This window comes from Myxine glutinosa, chromosome 10 (assembly GCF_964187855.1).
Source record: "Myxine glutinosa chromosome 10, kmMyxGlut1.1, whole genome shotgun sequence".
Classification (NCBI taxonomy): Eukaryota; Metazoa; Chordata; class Myxini; order Myxiniformes; family Myxinidae; genus Myxine; species Myxine glutinosa.
The window spans coordinates 73491770-73512498 of NC_136270.1; the positions used below are offsets into that span (position 1 = coordinate 73491770).

The window sequence follows — 20729 nt, forward strand, 5'->3', positions numbered from 1 at the left end:
AGGGATGTGATTAACCGTGCCATTATCCTTGACCCGGAACTTGACATGATACTGCCTAGCTCTGGTCCATATACCCAAACCATTTCAGAGAAACTGTGGTGGGGTCCTCATTTCAACATACCGAGACAACTAGTACTGAACATCATAATCGGAAACACTCTCATTGTAGAGGCGGACCGTCACAACCCTCTCATGGTCAGAGAGGGCCTCGACCACCCAGTCAGCCAGAGACCCAGCTGACCGGGCGGCAGTCCACCTTCCGCAAAACTCAGCAAGTCCCCCAGTGGACTGGAAAGACGTCAAATCCACTAGCAAAGGAGATGAGGCTGTAAAAATCCTCAGCCTTAAACTTCAATGCGCCCAGCAATACTATCCATCTAAATACCTCACTTGGCAGAACAAGTCCCTCCTTCACGAACTTGAAACGGACGCAGTTACATATTAGAAGGTGCACCATGTAAAAATTAAACCAATGAAGAACTAGTATTGCTTGTGAAAGCTAGTGTGAATGAAAGAGGCTGGTAAGAATGAAACATTGTACTTGGTATTTTTTCCATTCTGTTGTCCTTGTTTATGATTTATTTATTTATCGGTTGTCTTGTCCTTGGTCCTGATGTTCATACTTTTATTCTTAATGGTTTGTGAAATCCTCAGTCAGCCTTACCAAAGAGCCACTCAGCACATCTTCATGTAAATAAGAAAAGTTTTGGAAAACCTTTCATATCTACAAAGAGGAATTTCAAATATTCGTTTGAGGTTGTGCATTCCATTTCAGTTGTGTAGTGTACTTCCTAAACCTTTTGCATCTACTATTATTTCCATTTTGATTGTTGCTGCTAATGTTTAAACTTTTGATTTGATGTGCATGTTTTTATCATTGATCTTATTTTTTTATACCTCCTCCACCAACGAAGTCGCCGGACGCATTATGTTTTCAGGTTGTTGTCCGGCTATCTGTCCGTCCGTCTGTGATAGGTTTTCGTTACCGCGATAACTTGAGAACGGCTAAAGGGATCTTAGTCAAACTTGCCACAGGTATGTATAATGAGGTAAAGAGAACTGATTTGATATTGGGGTCACGAGGTGAAAGGGCAAACGTCAGAGGTCATGTTAGGTAAAAATACTGTTACCATGATAACTTGTGAACCAGTGATGGGATTCTCAACAAATTTGGTACACTTATGTAGAATGATGTAAAGATGAACTGATTAGATTTTGGAGTCAAGAGGTCAAAGGTCAAAGTCTGTAATATATATATATAAAAGCGAAATGTCCGTTTGTTTGTTTGTTTGTTTGTGAACCTACTCCTCTGAGCTCCCAAGGTTAATCGGCACGAAACTTTATAGGATAACATCCTTTACCACCCTGCACCGAAATAGGGGGTTTTAAAACAGTTGTTTTCTCACAATTCATAACTTAAAACCATCCGAGCCGCCACCTGTCACCATGATCTCCAAGGGTCGATCCACATAATATTGTCACAGTTCTCCGCCGCCCTTCTTACCCTTACCAAGGGGGGATTAAGCCCCTTGTTCTTTCTGGGCTTGGCGGAACCGAGAGACTTGAAACGTCTCTTCCGGGCGAACGCAAGGTAGGGTTTCGGGACCAGGTCTCGCTCGTACCTAACTCCCTGCGCCGCCACGGAAGCGGGGAAGCAAGCCTCGCACGAGCCACGTGTAATTTGGGGTACACCGAGCGGATTGCGTACCACGTGGTCCGTGCAGTCACCGTTAATTATTGGACCCAGATTCGAGCGGTTATATTCGTACCACGCTTAGTCAATGAGGAAATCACAAGAACGATCGAATGGAAGGAAGAACACAGGTTTAATTCTTATTCCCACACGTATGTACAATGATCGGTAGACGCAGAGACACAGAGCAGCACTTAAACAGTCTTATTCTTAACGCCCAGACTCGGGCCCATCACACTCACGCAGGGAATTGCAGGTAGGTTGATGTTCAGGCCAACCGCGCCGACGTGGTCGTCCAGGATCGGCCCCGTCCGGCTCTCCACGGTCCCAGCACGTCCTGCGAAGAAGGCAAGCAGGCGGTGGAAGGATCCTCGTAGCGCGTCTCCCGAACAAAAGGCAGCCGATGAGGTAGGAAGGAAAATACGCGTCTCTCAGCGCGGCTGGCGGTTACACAGCGCGTTATCACTCGCGTAACTCAATGCACTGTACGCGGCTCGGCTTCAAGTTCAAACCGAGCGTTGCTTTATATTAGCGCGTATCCTGGTTCATGTGCATCTTTCTTCACTCAATGCCAACCCAGTCCTCGTACCTCTCTTCAATCCAGCTGCTCGCTAGTCCTGCTTACTCACGCGCTCTTCACTTGCAAGTCCTCAATTGCTCGAACTCCACCAACTGCTCACCGCACTCTCTGCTCGCAAGTCCTCCTGGGGGCTTTGCGCAACCGCTTATATTGATACGCCCCGAACCTTCTCGAACCTCCTCGAACCTTCCAACCACGCCCTGTGGCGCAGTGCTGCCGCCACACCCTCTGAGCCCTGATTGGTGGCTTGCACTTACCGTCAGCTCCTCTGCCGCCCTCATTCGGTCCCGCCCCGACCCTCCTAGCCGGCCTCGTGTTAATTCGCGCCAAAATGAACCAAAGGCAGTGCTAGGGAGGCGGGATAGTCAATGGAAGTAGAAGTAGGATCTATTCTCCTTACTCTACTCAACGCAGAACTAACATAGGAAAAGGACTAAGCTCACAAATACTATGAAATAACTGAACTATCGCGAGGCTACATGTTGTTTGTGTGACTAACTATGAGGGGGAAATTTAACCTTTATTATACTGACTGTTACCAAAACTCAAAACCGCAACAATATACAAATCTTTATAAAAAGCCAAATTTTATCGCATTTCAACACTGATATCGATATAATTCGTTTGATGGTGAGCTCTGATCATCAAATATGTTATCACATGTGAGAAACAACTCTTAATTAAGACGTTAGTCGGTAAGTTCGGCAAAGAAGGAGTCATGTGACCTCTCAAATGCGCCAATTATTCAAAAACCGAAAATAGTACAAACGCAACCTTCACATGGTTTTAAAGGTAATTTTACTGCTCATCTGACACCACTCTCGAGTGTGAAAAATTAGTTTGTAGAAAAAAGGACCCACGTGACACCAACTACAAACCACCACTTGACAACGGGTGAACCTCCAATGATTACCTCATTCTCACAAGGTGAGTTGTTGTTTTGCTCTTTGTTTGGGATCATCCTGCTTTGAGCTCCCAAGGTTAATCACAACGAAACTTTCTACCGTCAGATTTTTAACCACGATATACCTGAAAATGGGTTTTATACCGTCATTTGGATGATGATTATGAGGAGGTCATTTGGCCCGTTATTGTCGTGTTGCACTCCCGAGTTAATTTATTTATGAACCCGAAGTAATTTCTTCACCACACCTTCACTCCTTCACACACTTTAGACCCTTTCCACCCCTTAGAGCCTTTCATACCCTTCCCACCCGTTAGTCCCCTTTGACCCTTTACACCCACTTAGATCCCTTTAACGCTTTGCACTCCTTTAGACCCCTTTGACCCCTTAGACCCATTGCACCCCTTATAACATCTTTAGACCCCTTTTAACCCTTTACACCCCTCAGACCCTTTACACCCCTTACACCATCTTTAGACCCCTTAGACCCATTTTAACCCTTTACACCCCTTAGACCCTTTATACCCCTTACACCCTTGAAATCCCTTCGACTCCGTTCTACCCTTTACAACCCTTATACCTCTTTAGACCCTTTACACCCCTTTGACAATTTTCACCCCCTTAGACCCCTTACACCCTTTACAACCTGCCTCTCACCTAGCTCGGCTTCACGCTGTTGAAACCAAAGCTTTCAGAATCATTGGAATCTCCTGCGATGAAGCTAACTCCAAGGGCCTTTCACTTACTCACCATAGGCAGGTTGGTGGTCTTTCTGTCTTCTACCGACTCCTCTCCGGCCTTGCTCCCCCAGCTCTCTCTGGGCTCTGTCCCCCAAATATTCCTACAGGTCGCACAAGATCTGCCTGCAACCCTCTTATGGTTAAACTGCCAAAATCAAGACTCTCTGCTCACCTTCACTCCATCCCTCTTTTCTCCCGCCTCTGGAACAAACTCCCTCACTCTCTTCAATCCCACTCCTCCCTCCAGGTCTTTAAAACAGCTGTTCACCACCATCTCTTATCTTCCCTCATCCAAAACCTTGATCTTTTCTACCCCCGCTAATTTCACCCCAGATCCACCTTTTTGAAATACCAACTTCTTTCATGGAAGTCCTTGCAGTGTCCTTGTGTTTTATACTTCTCCCACCCCCCCCCCCCCAAACCCTCTCCCTCCCACAGATCTCCCGATGTCCCTGCTCTCAAATGTTGTGTTCCCCTTCTCTCCCCATCTTGTCTACCGCTCCCTTTATTATACAGTCACGTGAAAAAGTAAGTACACCCCATGTAAAGTTTTGACTTTTTCAACATATTTCAAAATACAGCTATTTGATCTTCATTTCAACAACAATGACAGATAAAGGTGATATAATATAACAAATATCATGAAACATTTACATTTTGTAGTCCATTGTATAATTTAAATAAACATAAATGCAATTTACGCTTGTGGAAAAAGCAAGTACACCCTTGGCTCCAATAGGTGGTATTGCCCCCTTTGGCAGAAACAACCTCAAGTAGGCGTTTCTTATAACTGTCTACCAATCTCTGACATCGACTGGGAGAAATTTTTGCCCTCTCCTCCACGCAGAATTCTTTCAGCTGTGCGATGTTTGAGGGGTTTCTTGCATGCACAGCTCGTTTCAAATGCCGCCACAACATCTCGATGGGATTTAGATCCGGGCTTTGACTTGCCCATTCCAGAACCCTCAATTTCTTTCTTTTCAGCCATTCCTTGGTGGATTTACTGGTATGTTTAGGGTCATTGTCATGTTGCAAGGTCCACCTTCGGTTGAGCTTCAACTTTCCGACAGATGGCCTCACATTATCCTCAAGCACCCTCTGGTACAATGAAGAATTCATAGTGGATTCTATGATGGTGAACTGCCCTGGCCCTGGTGCAGCAAAGCTGCCCCAAACCATAATATTTCCACCACCATGCTTTACAGTTGGTATCAGGTTCTTGTGGTCAAATGCTGTCTTTGGTTTTCGCCAAACATGTCTTCTGGTACTGTGGCCAAATAGTTCTACCTTTGACTCATCTGTCCAGAGCACATTGTTCCAGAAGTGCTGGTCTTTGCCTAGGTTTTCATTGGCAAACTTTAGTCTTGCCCTGATGTTCTTTCTGGACAGCAAAGGTTTCCTCCTGGCACACCTTCCATGCAGATCAAATTTGTGCAGCCTTTTTCTAATGGTAGATTCGTGCACTTTAACATCAACAGTGGCAAGAGCTACCTGTAGGTCCCGTAATGACATTCTGGGGTTCTTTGAGACTTCTTTCAGCATCTTGCGGTCTGCTCTTGGGCTGAACTTGCCTGGGCGGCCTGGCCTGAATAGTTGGCAGTTGTTTGGAATCTTCTCCACTTGTAGATGATCTTCCGGACAGTTGAATGAATGATTTCAAATTGTTTGGTGATCTTTTTAAATCCCTACCCAGTCTCATAGGCATCTATAACCTTCTTTCTGAAGGCATCAGAGAGTTATTTTGATCTAGGCATGGTGACGCCACACACTCCAACAACAAAGAGCAAACCAAACTAAATGTCAGGTTTAAATAAGACAGGTTCCACCAAGATCCTCTCTGACGATGTTCTAATCATTTGCACCTGAGCTGGTGCACCTGATTCTAATTTTAGGTATTTGAAGTAGTGATAAATGTCGGGGTGTACTTACTTTTTCCACATGCAAAATTTGCATTTATGTTTATTTAAATTATGCAATGGACTACAAAATGTAAATGTTTCATGATATTTGTTATATTATATCACCTTTATCTATCAATATTGTTGAAATGAAGATCAAATATCTGTATGTTGAAATATGTTGAAAAAGTAAAAACTTTACATGGGGTGTAGTTACTTTTTTACGTGACTGTATACTTTGTGTGTCTGTTTGATTTTTTTTGTGTGATAAATGTTAGCTCTTTCACAAGCCTCGATTCTGTATACAAAAAAAAACAAAACCCTTAGACGCCTGTAGACCCTTTACACCCCTTAGACTCCTTTGACCATTTACACCCCTTTAGACCCCTAACATTCCTTTGATGCTTTACAGCCCTTGGACCCATTTAGACCCTTTACACCCCTTTGTCCATTTACTCCCCTTTGACCATTTACTCTCCTTTGACCATTTACACCCCTTTGACCATTTACACCCCTTTGACCATTTATACCCCTTTGACCATTTACACCCCTTATACCCCTTTGACCATTTGCTCCCCTTAGACCCACCCCTTTGACCATTTACACCCCTTTAGACACTAACACCTCAGACACTTTACACTGCTTAGACCCCTTTGGACCATTTACACCCCTTTGACCATTTACATCCCTTTGACCATTTACACCCCTTTGACCATTTACACCCCTTTGACCATTTACACCCCTTTGACCATTTACACCCCTTTGACCATTTACACCCCTTTGACCATTTACACCCCTTTGACCATTTACACCCCTTTGACCATTTACACCCCTTTGACCATTTACACCCCTTTGACCATTTACACCCCTTTGACCATTTACACCCCTTTGACTATTTACACCCCTTAACCCCTTTGACCATTTACTCCCCTTAGACCCACCCCTTTGACCATTTACACCTCTTTAGACTAACACCTCAGACACTTTACACCGCTTAGACCCCTTTGGACCCTTTGCACCCCCTTTGTCCCCTTTGACCATTTACACCCCTTTAGACCCCTTGCACTCCTTCGACCCTTTACACCCCTTAGACCCCCCCTTCAACCCTTTACACCCCTTAGACCTTTTACGCCCCTTAGACCTTTACACCCTTGAGACACTTTCATACCCATTTCAACCCTTTTGAGACATATACACCTTTAGACACTTTTCAGACCTATTGAGTTTTTAAGACACTTTGGACAATTTAAGACCATTTGGACACTTTTGACCCCTTTTGCTCTTTCATCTTTAGACACCTTTAGACCCCATTTGGCCCTTTTAAGATCCTTGATTCTTTCAACACTTTAGACCCCTTTATGACCCTAAAAAAAACTTTAGACCCCTTAGATAATTGTAAAAAATTTCCTCCCAAAATCCGTTTTGCCGACCTTTTCCGTGCACTATTCGCATAGCATCACAAGTTGTGATGATGAATCTAAAATGATATCTCAAAATGAAACATATTGAAATGTGAAACTACTGATCTATGGGTCATCGAATGGGAAACCAGAATGAAATGCTGTGGGAAATTGCTGAAAGCAAAGCTATGGGGAGTATAAAGAGAAGGGGAAGGTCGGAGCTGAAGAAACGTACGATGTGGAGAGGTATAGGTGCCTGGAGGTGGTCGGTTGGTATGGAAAGAACTTTGGTGATCTTCCATCAGGCTGTAGGCCCAAAACATGCCTAAACCCATTTCCCAGCTGAGCTTTCATAATATCACCCTCACTCCTGAGCAGTATTTCAGAGGTACAACAGGCATGGATTGGAAATCTTAGCTGATAGAATGGAACGAGGTTGGCGAGGTTACCAGCTGCACCCATTGCGACATTTGCTCACTGAATTTTTACACTGAATTCCCATTTCTACCAATACACACTCCAAAGGAAATTGCTCATTTCAGGTGAGACATTTATGCATCCCCGTCATTGATGGGTACCTTTGCTAGTAGGTCTATAACTTGAGAACGGCTGAAGTGATCCAATCCAAACGTAGTACAGGTATGTATAATGATGTAAAGATTAAGCGATTAGATTTTGGGGTCAAAGGTCAAAGTCTGCAATAGGTCTATAACTTGAGAACAGCTGAAGTGATGCAATCCAAACGTAGTACAGGTATGTATAATGATGTAAAGATTAACTCATTAGATTTTGGGGTCAAAAGTGAAATGATTAGATTTTTGGGGTCCTGTGGGCAAAGGTCAAAGTCTGTAATATGTCTATAACTTGAGAATGGCGAAAAGGATCTAATTCAAACTTGGTACAGATATGTATAATGATGTAAAGATTAACTAATTAGATTTTGGGGGTCTTGAGGTCAAAGGTTCCAGAGGTCATGTCAGCCAAAAATGTGAGAACTTGTGAACAGCTGAAGGGATTTAAATTAAAACTTGGTGCAGGTATGTATAATGATGTAAACATGAACTGATTAAAGTTTGGGGTCAATCGGTCAAAGTTCAGAGTGCTAACTTGGTAAAATCAGGTGAATGGATTTAAATTAAACTTGGCACAACTATTATATGATGTAATAATGTGGGCGGAGACATATCAGTCGACCTCGTGACGTCGAAGAGTGTTATTCGAGTTTAAATTTAATTTGTTGTTTATTCCTTTCTTCCAGCTGTCCGTCAATAATGACCTATTGTAAATATTTACAATGGACTAAAAATAAATGACTTGTATTTCTTTGGCCTTCACAGATGAGCCAGAAGGATGTCATGCTTGTGGCAAATTTTATTGAAGAGCATTTTGGACCCGTAAGGCTTTTATTCTTACAGCTTTTGTTTTACCGTATGTCAAATCTCAGACGATGAATCACATTCTTGATTAATTTTGTTCGTTTTTGTGTGTTTTATAGAAGAAAAATGATTATGAAAAAAGTGGAAAGTATTTCAGTGTGGAGAGAGTAAGTCAGGTGAGTTATTTTGTGTTGGACTTAAGTTCTGATAATAGTTTCTACCATTGGTTTCTTTAGATATTCATTTATTTCGATATTGCGGAAAAGGTTTAAAAATTACTCTAAACTTGTGTTTGTAGTTAATTTTGAGATAAAGAAAAATTTGAAACCAAAAATACTGGTGAAAAAACAAGTACAAAGCTTTGGTGAAATGCAGTTTTATACGTTTATACCGTTTTTGGTGGATGGAATATATCGCCACATGTGGTGTTATAAGATGACACCATCTATGTTTCTAAGATATTGTATTTGTAAACATATTTAGACATGAGGGAAAAGCATAATCTCATTATTGGGGTAAGGGAGTGGGATTGGGGGGAGGGGTTAGGTTGATGTAAACTATTATCTTTGTGAGATGCTATAATTTTCTTTTTTAATGTCTGTGTGTAAATTTGTTTCAGTTATTTCAGCTTACGTGTAAATTTGCTATTAGTCTAGTAGGAAGACTAGGTCCCCCTGCACCCCCCGGAGATATACTTCTAATCAGTGTTTCTAGATTGGAAAAAATGTGTAGAAAATGACTAGCTATGGCCCCAAGCTGAAAAAATGTCCCACATACCATTTTTATGCAAATTACTGCTGCCATTATCAAAAAAACGATTTTTGACATATCTCAGCCAATATTGCAGATAATTGAAAAATGAAGGTGTCTAGACCCATGTTTTGAAGGGCATAGATCATGATAGAACTATTCATAACATGATTACATGTGTCTATGGTATACTAGTATGCTAATTAGTGCTTTATTTACAAAATAATCACAGTTTTACGAAATAATAGACTCATATTAAGGTCCGTCTACACAGACGTTAACACAAAGTTTTATTTTTCTAAATATTACAACTGTCAAAATAGTCCTAGCACTCAATGTGACCACTCTTCTCTTGCTTGTTTTAGATAAACATCATTAGCATTAGTGATTCTACACTGAGTCAGTCATCATCATTTTCATCGAAATCGTCAGAGTCAAACTCTTCTTCTCCTTCCTCTTCCTCCTCCTCTTCGTGCTCTCCTGTGTTCAGAAGATCCACCAGTGAGGTTGGTAGGATGGGACCACTGGACCACATTGGTTTCAACAGTCCTTCATCAGTCCTTATCCATCCTTGCTCCTCATAAGGTTTTGGCTTTTCGATGATAGGTTGATCGGCTCTTTTGTACAATGCTACGCGGTGGTTCACACGCTGGATGTGCGGCTTCAGGGCAGACTGGCATGGAGGAAGGCGAGCCAGATCAACCTTGGACTTGGATGTGAGGGTCTTGTCCTCTCCCACCATTTTTCGTAGCAGCTTGGCACGGACAATGTCCACTGATGACTCGCGACTCTGGCCGTACATCACACAGGTGAATTTTTCTAACTGCCTCTCCACCTCAGGGTTGGCATCCCAGTTGTCACCCAGTTCACCGAATGCCCTGTGAAACCTGGGATTCTTCTCCAGCTTTTTCAAGGGCCCGACTTTTCAGAGTGGAGGAGCATGAAGACAAGATGGCAGTGGGTAATGAACGACATCCAGAAGGCAGCTGTCTTCCCCAGGTGGCCCTTGCGCACCTTTTCCTCAAAGGCATGGTACTTTTTGATGAGGAGTAGAGTTGAGGGGTCTTTGAGGGCTTCATCGAGGTGCTCTCGGTTGCAAGACTGGGTCATTCTGAGAAGCACAGCAGGGTCAGAGATCATGATGTTCTCCTCCTCAGTGAATCTCTCCATCAACAGCCTCTCCATTGCCTCACACACTGTTTTGAGGCAAAAGAGGGACTTTGCGTAGGCCTTTCCACTGAGAACACCTTTGAGAGATCCACTTGTTACTAGTTGTGCCTCAAAGAGAATCTCTGCATATCCAGAACCACGCATCTTGTGTCCAGTGAGCATCCCGATGTAGTTCATGGATGTGTGGAAGGGTCCAATCGTTACTACATGACTAGCAAATTCATTTGGCCAGCGCCAGATGATGGGAAGGGCTTTCATGCAGACACCCAGATCAAATGTATTCAGGACCCATCTCTGACCCACCTCAGCAGTTGCTGCCTCGGAACGCTTCAGTAGCTCACGAACAACTGCGTTGTCTGTGATCGGTTGGTGGATAGGCGTGCAGTAGTCGACTGTTGATTTGCTGGGTGGGGGAGAACCAGTTGCAGAGGTGAAACCCCCTAGCCCAGGCACAGGCTGCAGGCCACAGCTTCCGATGTATCTGATGAAGAGCCAGATGTAGTACTCTTGCATCGTAGTGGCATAGACTGTGTCATTCTCTGCTGGCGGTGTGAATGATGAGCCTTCAGGGAACTTCGGGCCAACGCGAGTAAAGTGCAAGGGTGGGAGAGTTTTTGGTGTGTCGACCTTCAGGCTACGCTGTTGTGACCTATTGATGGTAGGTAGCATTCGGTCCTTGCTGCTCTCGAACCCGGGCTTGACCTCCTGCACCATGATTCCTCCAGCACTGTTTACAATGTTGCTGCCGTGCACACTGGTAGTGGTTTTATTCAAGTTGTCCCACTCACAGTGGAATACAAGGTTGCCCTCTCCTGTCACAATTTGTGGTGTACGATAAGTTGAGACTTCATCCAGGACCTTGGCGAGAGCAGTTTCCAACTCCAAGGCGAAATCGTAGCTCTCAGAGTGTCCAAGCCTGTGTAGTATTGTGGTGAGCTGTTTGCTTCGGAACAGGTGCCTTACAGTCACACAGAGGAGAATGTGCTTTGGTAACTTCCATTTTCCATCTGACACTGCACGGCACAGATCTTGTCCAATGGAGAAGACCAGACGCTTCACCTTTTCTGTCTCGATGCCCTCCTTGCCAGTCATTAGCACGCTGAGAAAGCGGACAAGGTCTGGAGGTAGGATGTCTTCAGGATTGAGCTCCATGTCTTCAGCTGTTGGTGGCCATGGTTGGTCTTTACACTCTCTGAAAGCCTGTAGAATACCCTGGCGAAGTTGGAGGGCAACATTTTGGTTCTTGTTTGTGCTTCCGAGTGTGAATGCTCGTGCGAGAGCATTGGAAACTGTTATGTTTGAGCTGTGCACAAGCCAGAAAGAAATGACATCACATTTGTCATGATCAACCTTCGTGAAGTGGATATGCTCCTTGATTGGGTCATTCTGTAGGCGTTTCAGTAGTTTCTCTGACCGATAATTTGAGTTCTCATATCCATTCAGTTTCAGTTCCTCGACATAGAGCAAGCGCAAGGAAGAAAGCTGTAGAACTTTATTCTGCTGGATGACCTGGGTTTGAATGTGTTCCAGTACTGAGTTGAATGCCTTTTCATGGGCGGCTGACATGCAAGCCTGCTCCTTTGGTGCTTCGGCTCTGTGAATCGCACGCTCATAGTTGTAGAATGCTGTGCGGAAAGCTTTAAAACATGACGGATGGTGTTTGGCCTCACATGCAAAGAGGTCTTTGTTTTTCACCTTTCGATGGAGTCGATAGAGACCCATTTTCTCAGCCCGTGTTTCGATTTGCTCCCATGCATTTTCTTTGTTTTTAAAGGATGGGAAGGTTGTAGGCCTCTCAGTATTGCGATGAGCATCTTTGGTCTCAACTTTCTCACAAAATATACACTCTGGCGGGAAGATGGGTTCAGCAGAACCTCCTGATTTACGAGGAGAGTGATGCCATGATGAGGTTGATGGCCCTGGTTCTGTATCATCTCCCAGACGATGAAAGTGGCGGACAAAGTGCTTATAACACTTGCTGTGATATCCTACTCTTTCTAGGTCATCAGGAAGAGTTGCCGGGATCTGATCACATACTGATTGCATACGACATGGGGAGTCATGCGGTTGGTTGAGACGTCTATCCCGGATCTTTTGAAGCAGTTGCAGTTTTTCTGAAGCAGATCCTTTAATTTTACGGAGGGGCGTGAAATCCCCATGATCAGACATGGATGGTACATGAAGGATGCATGTAGGAGGAGAGCTTTGGGCTGCAGGTTCTACACTCCGTTTTCTTTTGGGCATGCTTGCTGTCGATGTCTACCATCACTGTTAAATGACAAATAAGAAATCACGAATGATGTTAAAAGTGCCTGTGAAAGGAGGCTCTGAGTTTTCAGTGAGGTAACAGAGGTTCTGAGTCATGTTCTACACTAGGGTACTTTTTAGCTGACTAAACCATGTTTAGTGGCATCAAAAGTGCTAATAGCTAAAACATCTAAATTCTTCCACACTAACGTTAGCTATCTAGGCCAATGAAACATTGTGCTAAGTTACTGTAGCTAGCTCAGCTGTCGTGCCTCTTTCTGGTTCAATTCATATACAGAAGTCAACAGATATGTCTCATGTTTGGCATTAACAAAAGTTTAAGTTACACCGACATTAGGAACATACTGTACATAGATGAGGCTAGCTTTAACGTTAGCTAACATGGTGCTAGCTGGCTCAGCTGTTATTCTGCCTGTTTATGATTTCATACAGAAACTGAAGTCAAGAGTGTGAGTAACATTATAGTTAGCATCTTACCTGGCTAGATTGGAGGATGAATACCAAGAACAACACACAGATGGAATGGAAGACTGAACTTTCAACTGAGGTATTCAATAACATCAACGTTACCAATTGATACGAGCGCGCGACATTACCAATTGATACGAGCGCGCGAGCGCGCATGTTACATGGATGGAAATGTAAAATGGCAGCTATAGCAGCACTAATTTGGATCTCTAGTCTGTCATTTCTGCACTGTGATTGGATAACATAAAAAAATATGTTTGGGAGTTAACAGCAGGAGTTGGTAGATTTTACGTGGGCTGGGTGAGAAACCTTTAAATAAGCAAGTGAAAATCTCTCGCAATACAAAGTCAATGGTGGGAAGAAAAGTTGAGTGGTACCAATGTTACTGCCAATGTCCCGCCCCTATGCAAGACTCAGGAGCATCTTGTTGACATTTAACCTTGAAAATACCTGGGTTTAGACCCCTTATGTACCATGTTAAGTTATCTGCAGTATTAACGTATCCTTATCATTTGTAAAACTGATTATTTTGTAATTACAGCATTAATATGCATACTAGTATACCATAGACACATGTAATCATGTTATGAATAGTTCTATCATGATCTATGCCCTTCAAAACATGGGTCTAGACACCTTCATTTTTCAATTATCTGCAATATTGGCTGAGATATGTCAAAAATCGTTTTTTTGATAATGGCAGCAGTAATTTGCATAAAAATGGTATGTGGGACATTTTTTCAGCTTGGGGCCATAGCTAGTCATTTTCTACACATTTTTTCCAATCTAGAAACACTGATTAGAAGTATATCTCCGGGGGGTGCAGGGGGACCTAGTCTTCCTACTAGACTATATGCACAACATTCAATCATGTAAAACACTTGGGTCAAATTTTTTAAATTACCAAATTGCTGTTTCCATGGCAACTTTTTTATTTGCATTTCGCAAATTCAATAACTTTCGTTATTCTTTCGTAATAACTTTCGTAATAAGTTTGTGATCCAATAACTTTCGTTCTCTGTATTCCCAGTCTTTTCACCCATAGCCTACTTCCTTGTGTAAATCTCAACTCAACTAAAAAAAAAACAACAAAAAAAAAAAAACATTTCCTTCTCTGTTCACATTCGTTTATTCATTCTTATTCGTTCGTTCGTTCTTCGACCACGTGTTTCTCCCCCATTTCCCCAGATAGTTTTCACTCATTAACCTTCAATGTTTACACTTTCCCCTCAAGTTATGTATTCCGTCATATTTTATAACACCTTTTTCTTCTTCTTCTTTAAAAGGCTGCTTTCGACTTGCTCACCAAATCAATTCATCCCAAAAAAAATATCCATCTCCTATAGTGCCTTTTTTCTACATTCCCTAAACTCTCCTGCACTCCATCCTCCATCCAGCGTCCTTAAACGTATTTTTAACTCGAAGGTCACAAGAAACTCATTTTGCAATAAATGTTCGTTTCCCATAAATCGTACACTTTCAAAAATCCAATCTCACCCCTCCCCTCCAAATCTTCCCCATAACCCCTCCCCTCCAAATCTTCCCCATCACCCCTCCCCTCCAAATCTTCCCCATCACCCATCCCTTTCAAATCTCCCCCCTTGCCCCCTCCCTCCTAAACTACCCCCTCACCCCTCCCCGCCAAGACGCCCCCTCGCCCCTCCCCTCCTAGACTCCTGCCTCACCCCTCCCCTCCAAATCTCCCCCATATCCCATCCCTTTCAAATCCCTCCCCTTGTCCCTTCCCTCCCAAACTCCCCCCTCACCCCTCCCCTTCAAATCTCCCCACCCTCATTGCTTCTCAATTTCACCCCTCTCACTCCCCCTCCTCAAAGCGTCCTCCCCGCTTCTTCCCCCTTCAAACTCTCACCTCCATCTCCCCCAACCTTCTGCCTCGCTCTTCCCCCTCCTCAAATAACACCTCATTGTGGCTCACCCAATCACCATCAAACCTTTTGTCCGCCCCATCCTTCCCTTTCTCCGAGCTATTCTGAAATCTCTGACACACCTTCAACAGCTCTCCCTACCTCTTCCACCTCTTCCACATCTTACCCTACCCCTCCTCCCCCCTGTTCTGTATCTGATGCTCCCCCTTCCTCTTCATTAACGGTATGGACCTCAAACATCCGGGGCCTTCGTTCAAACTTAACTGATCTCTCCATACAGGTTGCTTCTGTCAAACCAGACGTGATCTGCTTAACAGAAACTTTCCTCCTTTATGATGTCTCTGATTCCATAGTATGTCTCCCGGGCTACTCCCTCCTCCGGTATGATAGACCTGAGCCTCGTCCTGGAGGCGGGGTTGCTATCTTTATCAAAAACTCTCTTCCTCACTCGCCCTGCACTGCACTCTCTCCACCTCACCCCCAGGAATACCTCTGGCTACGGCTTCCCCTTCGCTCCCACCTCTTGTTCATATGTGTGTTGTACCGTCCACCAAACAGTGATGACTCCATCTACATCTCGCTGTCTGATGATATGGACCAACTTCTATCTACTCATCCCAACTTTCTCTTCCTCATATGTGGTGATTTCAACTGTCATCATGCCAGTTGGCTGGGTGTGGGTACCTCTCTCACCAGCCATGGCTCCTCAGCAAAGGACTTCTGCGACTCACTGGGACTGACACAATCTGTCAATTTCCCGACCCGGATCTCAGTCAACGGAACATCTTCTCTTCTGGACTTGGTTATGACTAACTTCCCTGAAAATGTCTGCTGCTCTTCTTCTGCTCCGATCGGATCATCTGATCATGTCCTTGTTAAAGTGGACATCTCTCTGACCATCCTCAGGGAGCCTGCTCAGCGTCGACGAGTCTGGCATTTCATTCAGGCCAACTGGCACGGTCTTCAAGCAGCCATCAATCATCTGGACTGGTCTCCCATCTCTACCACCTCTGACATCAACTCATCCTGGGAATTCTTCCAAAGTAAATTGCTCTCTCTCATGCACAGATTTATCCCATCTCGTCTCCAGTTGTCATACCCTTCCTCCCGTCCATGGTACACGGATTCTTGTGGTGAGGCTGTTGCCCAGAAACAACTTGCCTTCGTCTCCTGGAAAGCAAATCCAACGGAAGGAAATCTCATTTCCTTTCACAAAGCCCGAAACAAGTGTGTGTCCACCCTCAGGAGAGCCAGGAAACAATATCTCTCTGTTCTCAAGACCGAACTCTCTTATCTGTCTCCCTCTTCCAAATCCTGGTGGCGTCTGGTCAAATCCGTTTCTGGTGTTTGTTCCCCCTCCATCCCCTCCCTTACCTCAAACGGCTACACAGCTGACTCCGCACGTGAAAAAGCTGAATGCCTCAACTCTGTGTTTGCCTCTAAATCTTGTGTCCCAAACCCATCCCTCTCTGTACCCACCATACCCAGTCGTACCCTGCTGCTCCTGGACTCCGTGTCCTTTCCTCCTGACAAGGTGGAAAAGTTTCTGTCAACCCTCGACTCTGATTCTGCAACTGGACCCGACGGCATCAGCCCACGGGTCCTAAAATCCTGCTCTGCTGCTCTATCTCACCCTCTCTCTGTTCTCTTCACCCTCTCTTTTGCTCAAGGTCAACTGCCATCTGCTTGGAAATCAGCCAACATCACCGCTTTGCACAAAAAAGGTGCAAAAACAGATCCTAGCAACTACAGACCAATCAGCCTTCTCCCAATTATCAGCAAAGTCATGGAATCCATCATTGCTTCGGATATGAAATCTTTCCTCTTCTCCAATGGCTTGATCTCTGATCATCAATTTGGTTTCAGACCAGGTCACTCTACTCTGGACATGCTGCTTCTGCTGTCTCAACAATGGATGGAGGTCCTCAATGCCAAACAGGAAATTAGAGCTGTCTCCCTCGACATATCACGTGCCTTCGACACGGTCTGGCACCCCGCTCTGCTCACCAAACTCTCCTCCTTTGGTATCCATGGAAATCTCCACGCATGGCTGGCGGACTTCCTCTCTAGTCGTCGTCAACGTGTGGCCCTGAATGGGTTTCTCTCATCTCCTCTTCCTGTTCAGGCTGGAGTTCCCCAAGGCAGTGTTCTGGGCCCCGTGCTTTTTCTGGTCTTCATCAATGATCTCTCTGACTCTCTCGAAAATCCTCTCTATCTCTTTGCTGATGACTCCACTCTCTGCCGCTCCATTCCTCTTCCCTCAGATCGGCAGTCTGCTGCCTCCTCACTCTCTGAAGACCTGGACAAAATCACAGACTGGTCAAACAAGTGGAACATGTCTTTCAATCCTGACAAATCTCACACTCTTACTATGTCTCTCCGAAAAGATCGACTGGACAACCCTCCCATCTACTTTCTCAACAATCCTCTCCAAGAAGTTCTGTCGCTGAAGATTTTGGGTCTCACTATCTGCCATGATCTTTCTTGGGAAAACCACATTTCCAAGCTGGCCTCCAAAGCCAGTCGCCGACTGGGCATCCTCCGTCGTGCGAAGTCCTTCCTCGGCACACCTGAGCTCCTCACCACATACAAGGCTTTCATCCGCAGCTCAATGGAATACTGTTCTCCCCTATGGGCCGGTGCTCCTGCCTCACACCTAGCTCGGCTTCACGCTGTTGAAACCAAAGCTTTCAGAATTATTGGAATCTCCCGCGATGAAGCTATCTCTGAGGGCCTTTCACTCACTCACCGCAGGCAGGTAGGTGGTCTTTCTGTCTTCTACCGACTCCTCTCCGGCCTTGCACCCCAGCTCTCTCTGTGCTCTGTCCCCCAAATATTCCTACAGGTCGCACAAGATCTGCCAGCAACCCTCTGATGGTTAAACTGCCGAAATCTCGGCTCTCTGCTCACCTTCACTCTTTCATTCCTCTTTTCTCCCGCCTCTGGAACAAACTCCCTCACTCCCTTCAATCCCACTCCTCCCTCCAGGTCTTTAAAACAGCTGTTCACCACCATCTCTTATCTTCCCCCATCCAAAACCTTGATCTTTTCTACCCCCGCTAATTCACCCCAGATCCACCTTGTTTGAAATTCCAACTTCTTACCTGGAAGTCCTGGCAGTGTCCATATGTTTTATACCTCTCCCACCGCCCCCTTCCCATGCCCCCCCCCCCCCCCCAAAGCCCTCGCCCTCTCTCAGATCTCTCGATGTCTCTATGTCTCTCGGTCCCTGCTCTCAAATGTTGTGTTTGTGTCCTTCCCTCTCTCTCCCCATCTTGTCTACCGCTCCCGATGTTATGTTTTATGTGTCGGTTTGTCTTTCTGTGTGATTAATGTTCGCTCTTTCACGAGCCTCGATCTTGTATACAAAAAAAAAAATATATATATATATATATATATATAGCGCTATGCACGTCCTCTGTCTTGTTAGATTGTTTATTATCTCCGCCACCAAAGGTGGATTGAGGTTATGTTTTCACCCCTGTCTGCCCGTTTGTCTGTCTGTTTGTGAACAAAATATCTCAAAAAGTTATGGATGGATTCGGACGAAATTTGGCAGATTTTTTTTTTTTTTTGTACACTGAATCGAGGCTCGTGAAAGAGCTAACATTTATTTCACAAACAAATCAACCAGACAAACAAAATATATAAAAAGAGGGAGCGGAAGACAAGATGGGGAGAGAAGGAGAAGCACACAAACACAACATTTGAGAGCAGGGAGAAGTGTGGGAGGGAGAGGGCTTGGGGGGAGGAGGCGTGGGAAGGGGAGGGGGGGGGGGGGGAGAGGTATAAAACACAAGGGGACCAAAGACTTCCAGGACAGAAGTTGGAATTTCCAAAAAAAAAAAAAAGTGTAGGATTTTGGGTGAAATTAGCGGGGGTAGAAAAGATCAAGGTTTTGGATGGGGGAAGATAAGAGATGGTGGTGAACAGCTGTTTTAAAGACCTGGAGGGTGGAGTGGGATTGAAGAGAGTGAGGGAGTTTGTTCCAGAGGCAGGAGAAAAGAGGAATGAAGGAGTGAAGGTGAGCAGAAAGTCTTGATTTTGGCAGTTTAACCATAAGAGGGTTGCAGGCAGATCTTGTGCGACCTGTAGGAATATTTGGGGGACAGAGCCCAGAGAGAGCTGGGGGGGGGGGGGGGGGAGGCAAGGCCAGAGAGGAGTAGGTAGAAGACGGAAAGACCACCAACCTGCCTGCGGTGAGTGAGTGAAAGGCCCTTGGAGTTAGCTTCATCGCGGGAGATTCCAATGATTCTGAACGCTTTGGTTTCAACAGCGTGAAGACGAGCTAGGTGTGAGGCAGGAGCACCAGACCAGAGGGGAGAGCAGTACTCCATTGAGCTGCGGATGAAAGCCTTGTAAGTGGTGAGGAGCTCAGGTGTACCAAGGAAGGACTTCGCACGACGGAGGATGCCCAGTCAGCGACTGGCTTTGGAGGCCAGATTTGAAATGTGGTTTTCCCAGGAAAGATCATGGCAGATAGTGAGACCCAAAAGCTTGAGTGACAGAACTTCTTGGAGAGGAGTATTCAGAAAGTGGATGGGAGGGTTGTCCAGACGGTCTTTTCGGAGAGACATCGTAAGAGTGTGAGATTTGTCAGGATTGAAAGACATGTTCCACTTGTTTGCCCAGTCTGTGATTTTGTCCAGGTCTGCAGAGAGTGAGGAGGATGTAACATATGTGACAAGAACGAAATGATTCGATTTTGGGGAAGATCCGGATTCGGATCCGGCTACCTGAATATTTTAAGTGATTCTTCACCATTGGGAGATAGGGCCAAAAACGATACATAGCTGGATATCTCAAAAAGTTATGGATGGATTTGGACGAAACTTGTTGGACCGGTTGGGTGTCTGACAAGGACGATTCGTTTTTGGTGAAGATCTGAATATGGATTCTGATATGATTTATTTAATTTCTAAGTGATTCTTCACCATTGGGAGATATAGCCAAAAACGATACATAGCTGGATATCTCAAAAAGTTATGGATGGATTTGGACGAAACTTGTTAGACAGATTGTGTGTGTGTGACAAGGAATAATCGATTCAATTTTGGTGAAGATCCGGATCCTAATCCAGACAGTATAATTTTTGAAGTGATTCTTCACCATTGAGTGAAATGGCCAACCAGGTGGAGGTATGTATGCTCTCTACTGAGTGCCGTTCTAGTTTATTTTTGTTTTGTTTTTAATTTATTTATTTATTTTTGCTGTTTGTGGGGATTTTTTGTTTTGAGCTTGTTTTGTTGGTTTTGGGTGTGTTTGACACTTGATTGTGAGTTTCTTTGACATTTGTTTGTGGGTTTGTTTGTATGTTTGTTTGACTTCTATGCACTCATTTTAAAAACTGGTGGTTGTACTCGGGGTGTTCATGGGAAGGTTTTAGTGCTAAAACACTTTGTAGTCCCGTGGCTCAGCATCGGTGGTGGACCCAAATTCTCTATTTACTCCTATATGTTTATCATGTAGGTAGATGATGCAATTATATCACGTTATATGCAAAACAAAGCCTGTCCGCCATTATGGGAGACAAACAAATGTGACAGATAAGCTACCCTTGCAGACAGACACATGATGGCATTTTCGAAGTACTTTG

At 44.6% G+C, this 20729-nt stretch overlaps 2 protein-coding genes and 1 long non-coding RNA gene across 3 annotated transcripts in view; 2 read left to right on the forward strand and 1 right to left on the reverse strand.

Moving 5' to 3' along the window:
- Nucleotides 1-20729, forward strand: part of LOC144894055 (uncharacterized) — an 81485-nt gene that overhangs the window by 54723 nt on the left and 6033 nt on the right. The window lies entirely within an intron of this gene.
- ANAPC4 (anaphase promoting complex subunit 4) overlaps nucleotides 1-20729 on the forward strand; it is a 98905-nt gene that overhangs the window by 36754 nt on the left and 41422 nt on the right. Inside the window, exons 18-19 of the mRNA XM_068126754.2 lie at nucleotides 8553-8609; nucleotides 8711-8767. Coding sequence (XP_067982855.1) covers nucleotides 8553-8609; nucleotides 8711-8767 — 114 coding nt within the window. The remainder of the gene's footprint in view (nucleotides 1-8552; nucleotides 8610-8710; nucleotides 8768-20729) is intronic.
- LOC144894056 (uncharacterized) overlaps nucleotides 1-20729 on the reverse strand; it is a 73887-nt gene that overhangs the window by 14761 nt on the left and 38397 nt on the right. The window lies entirely within an intron of this gene.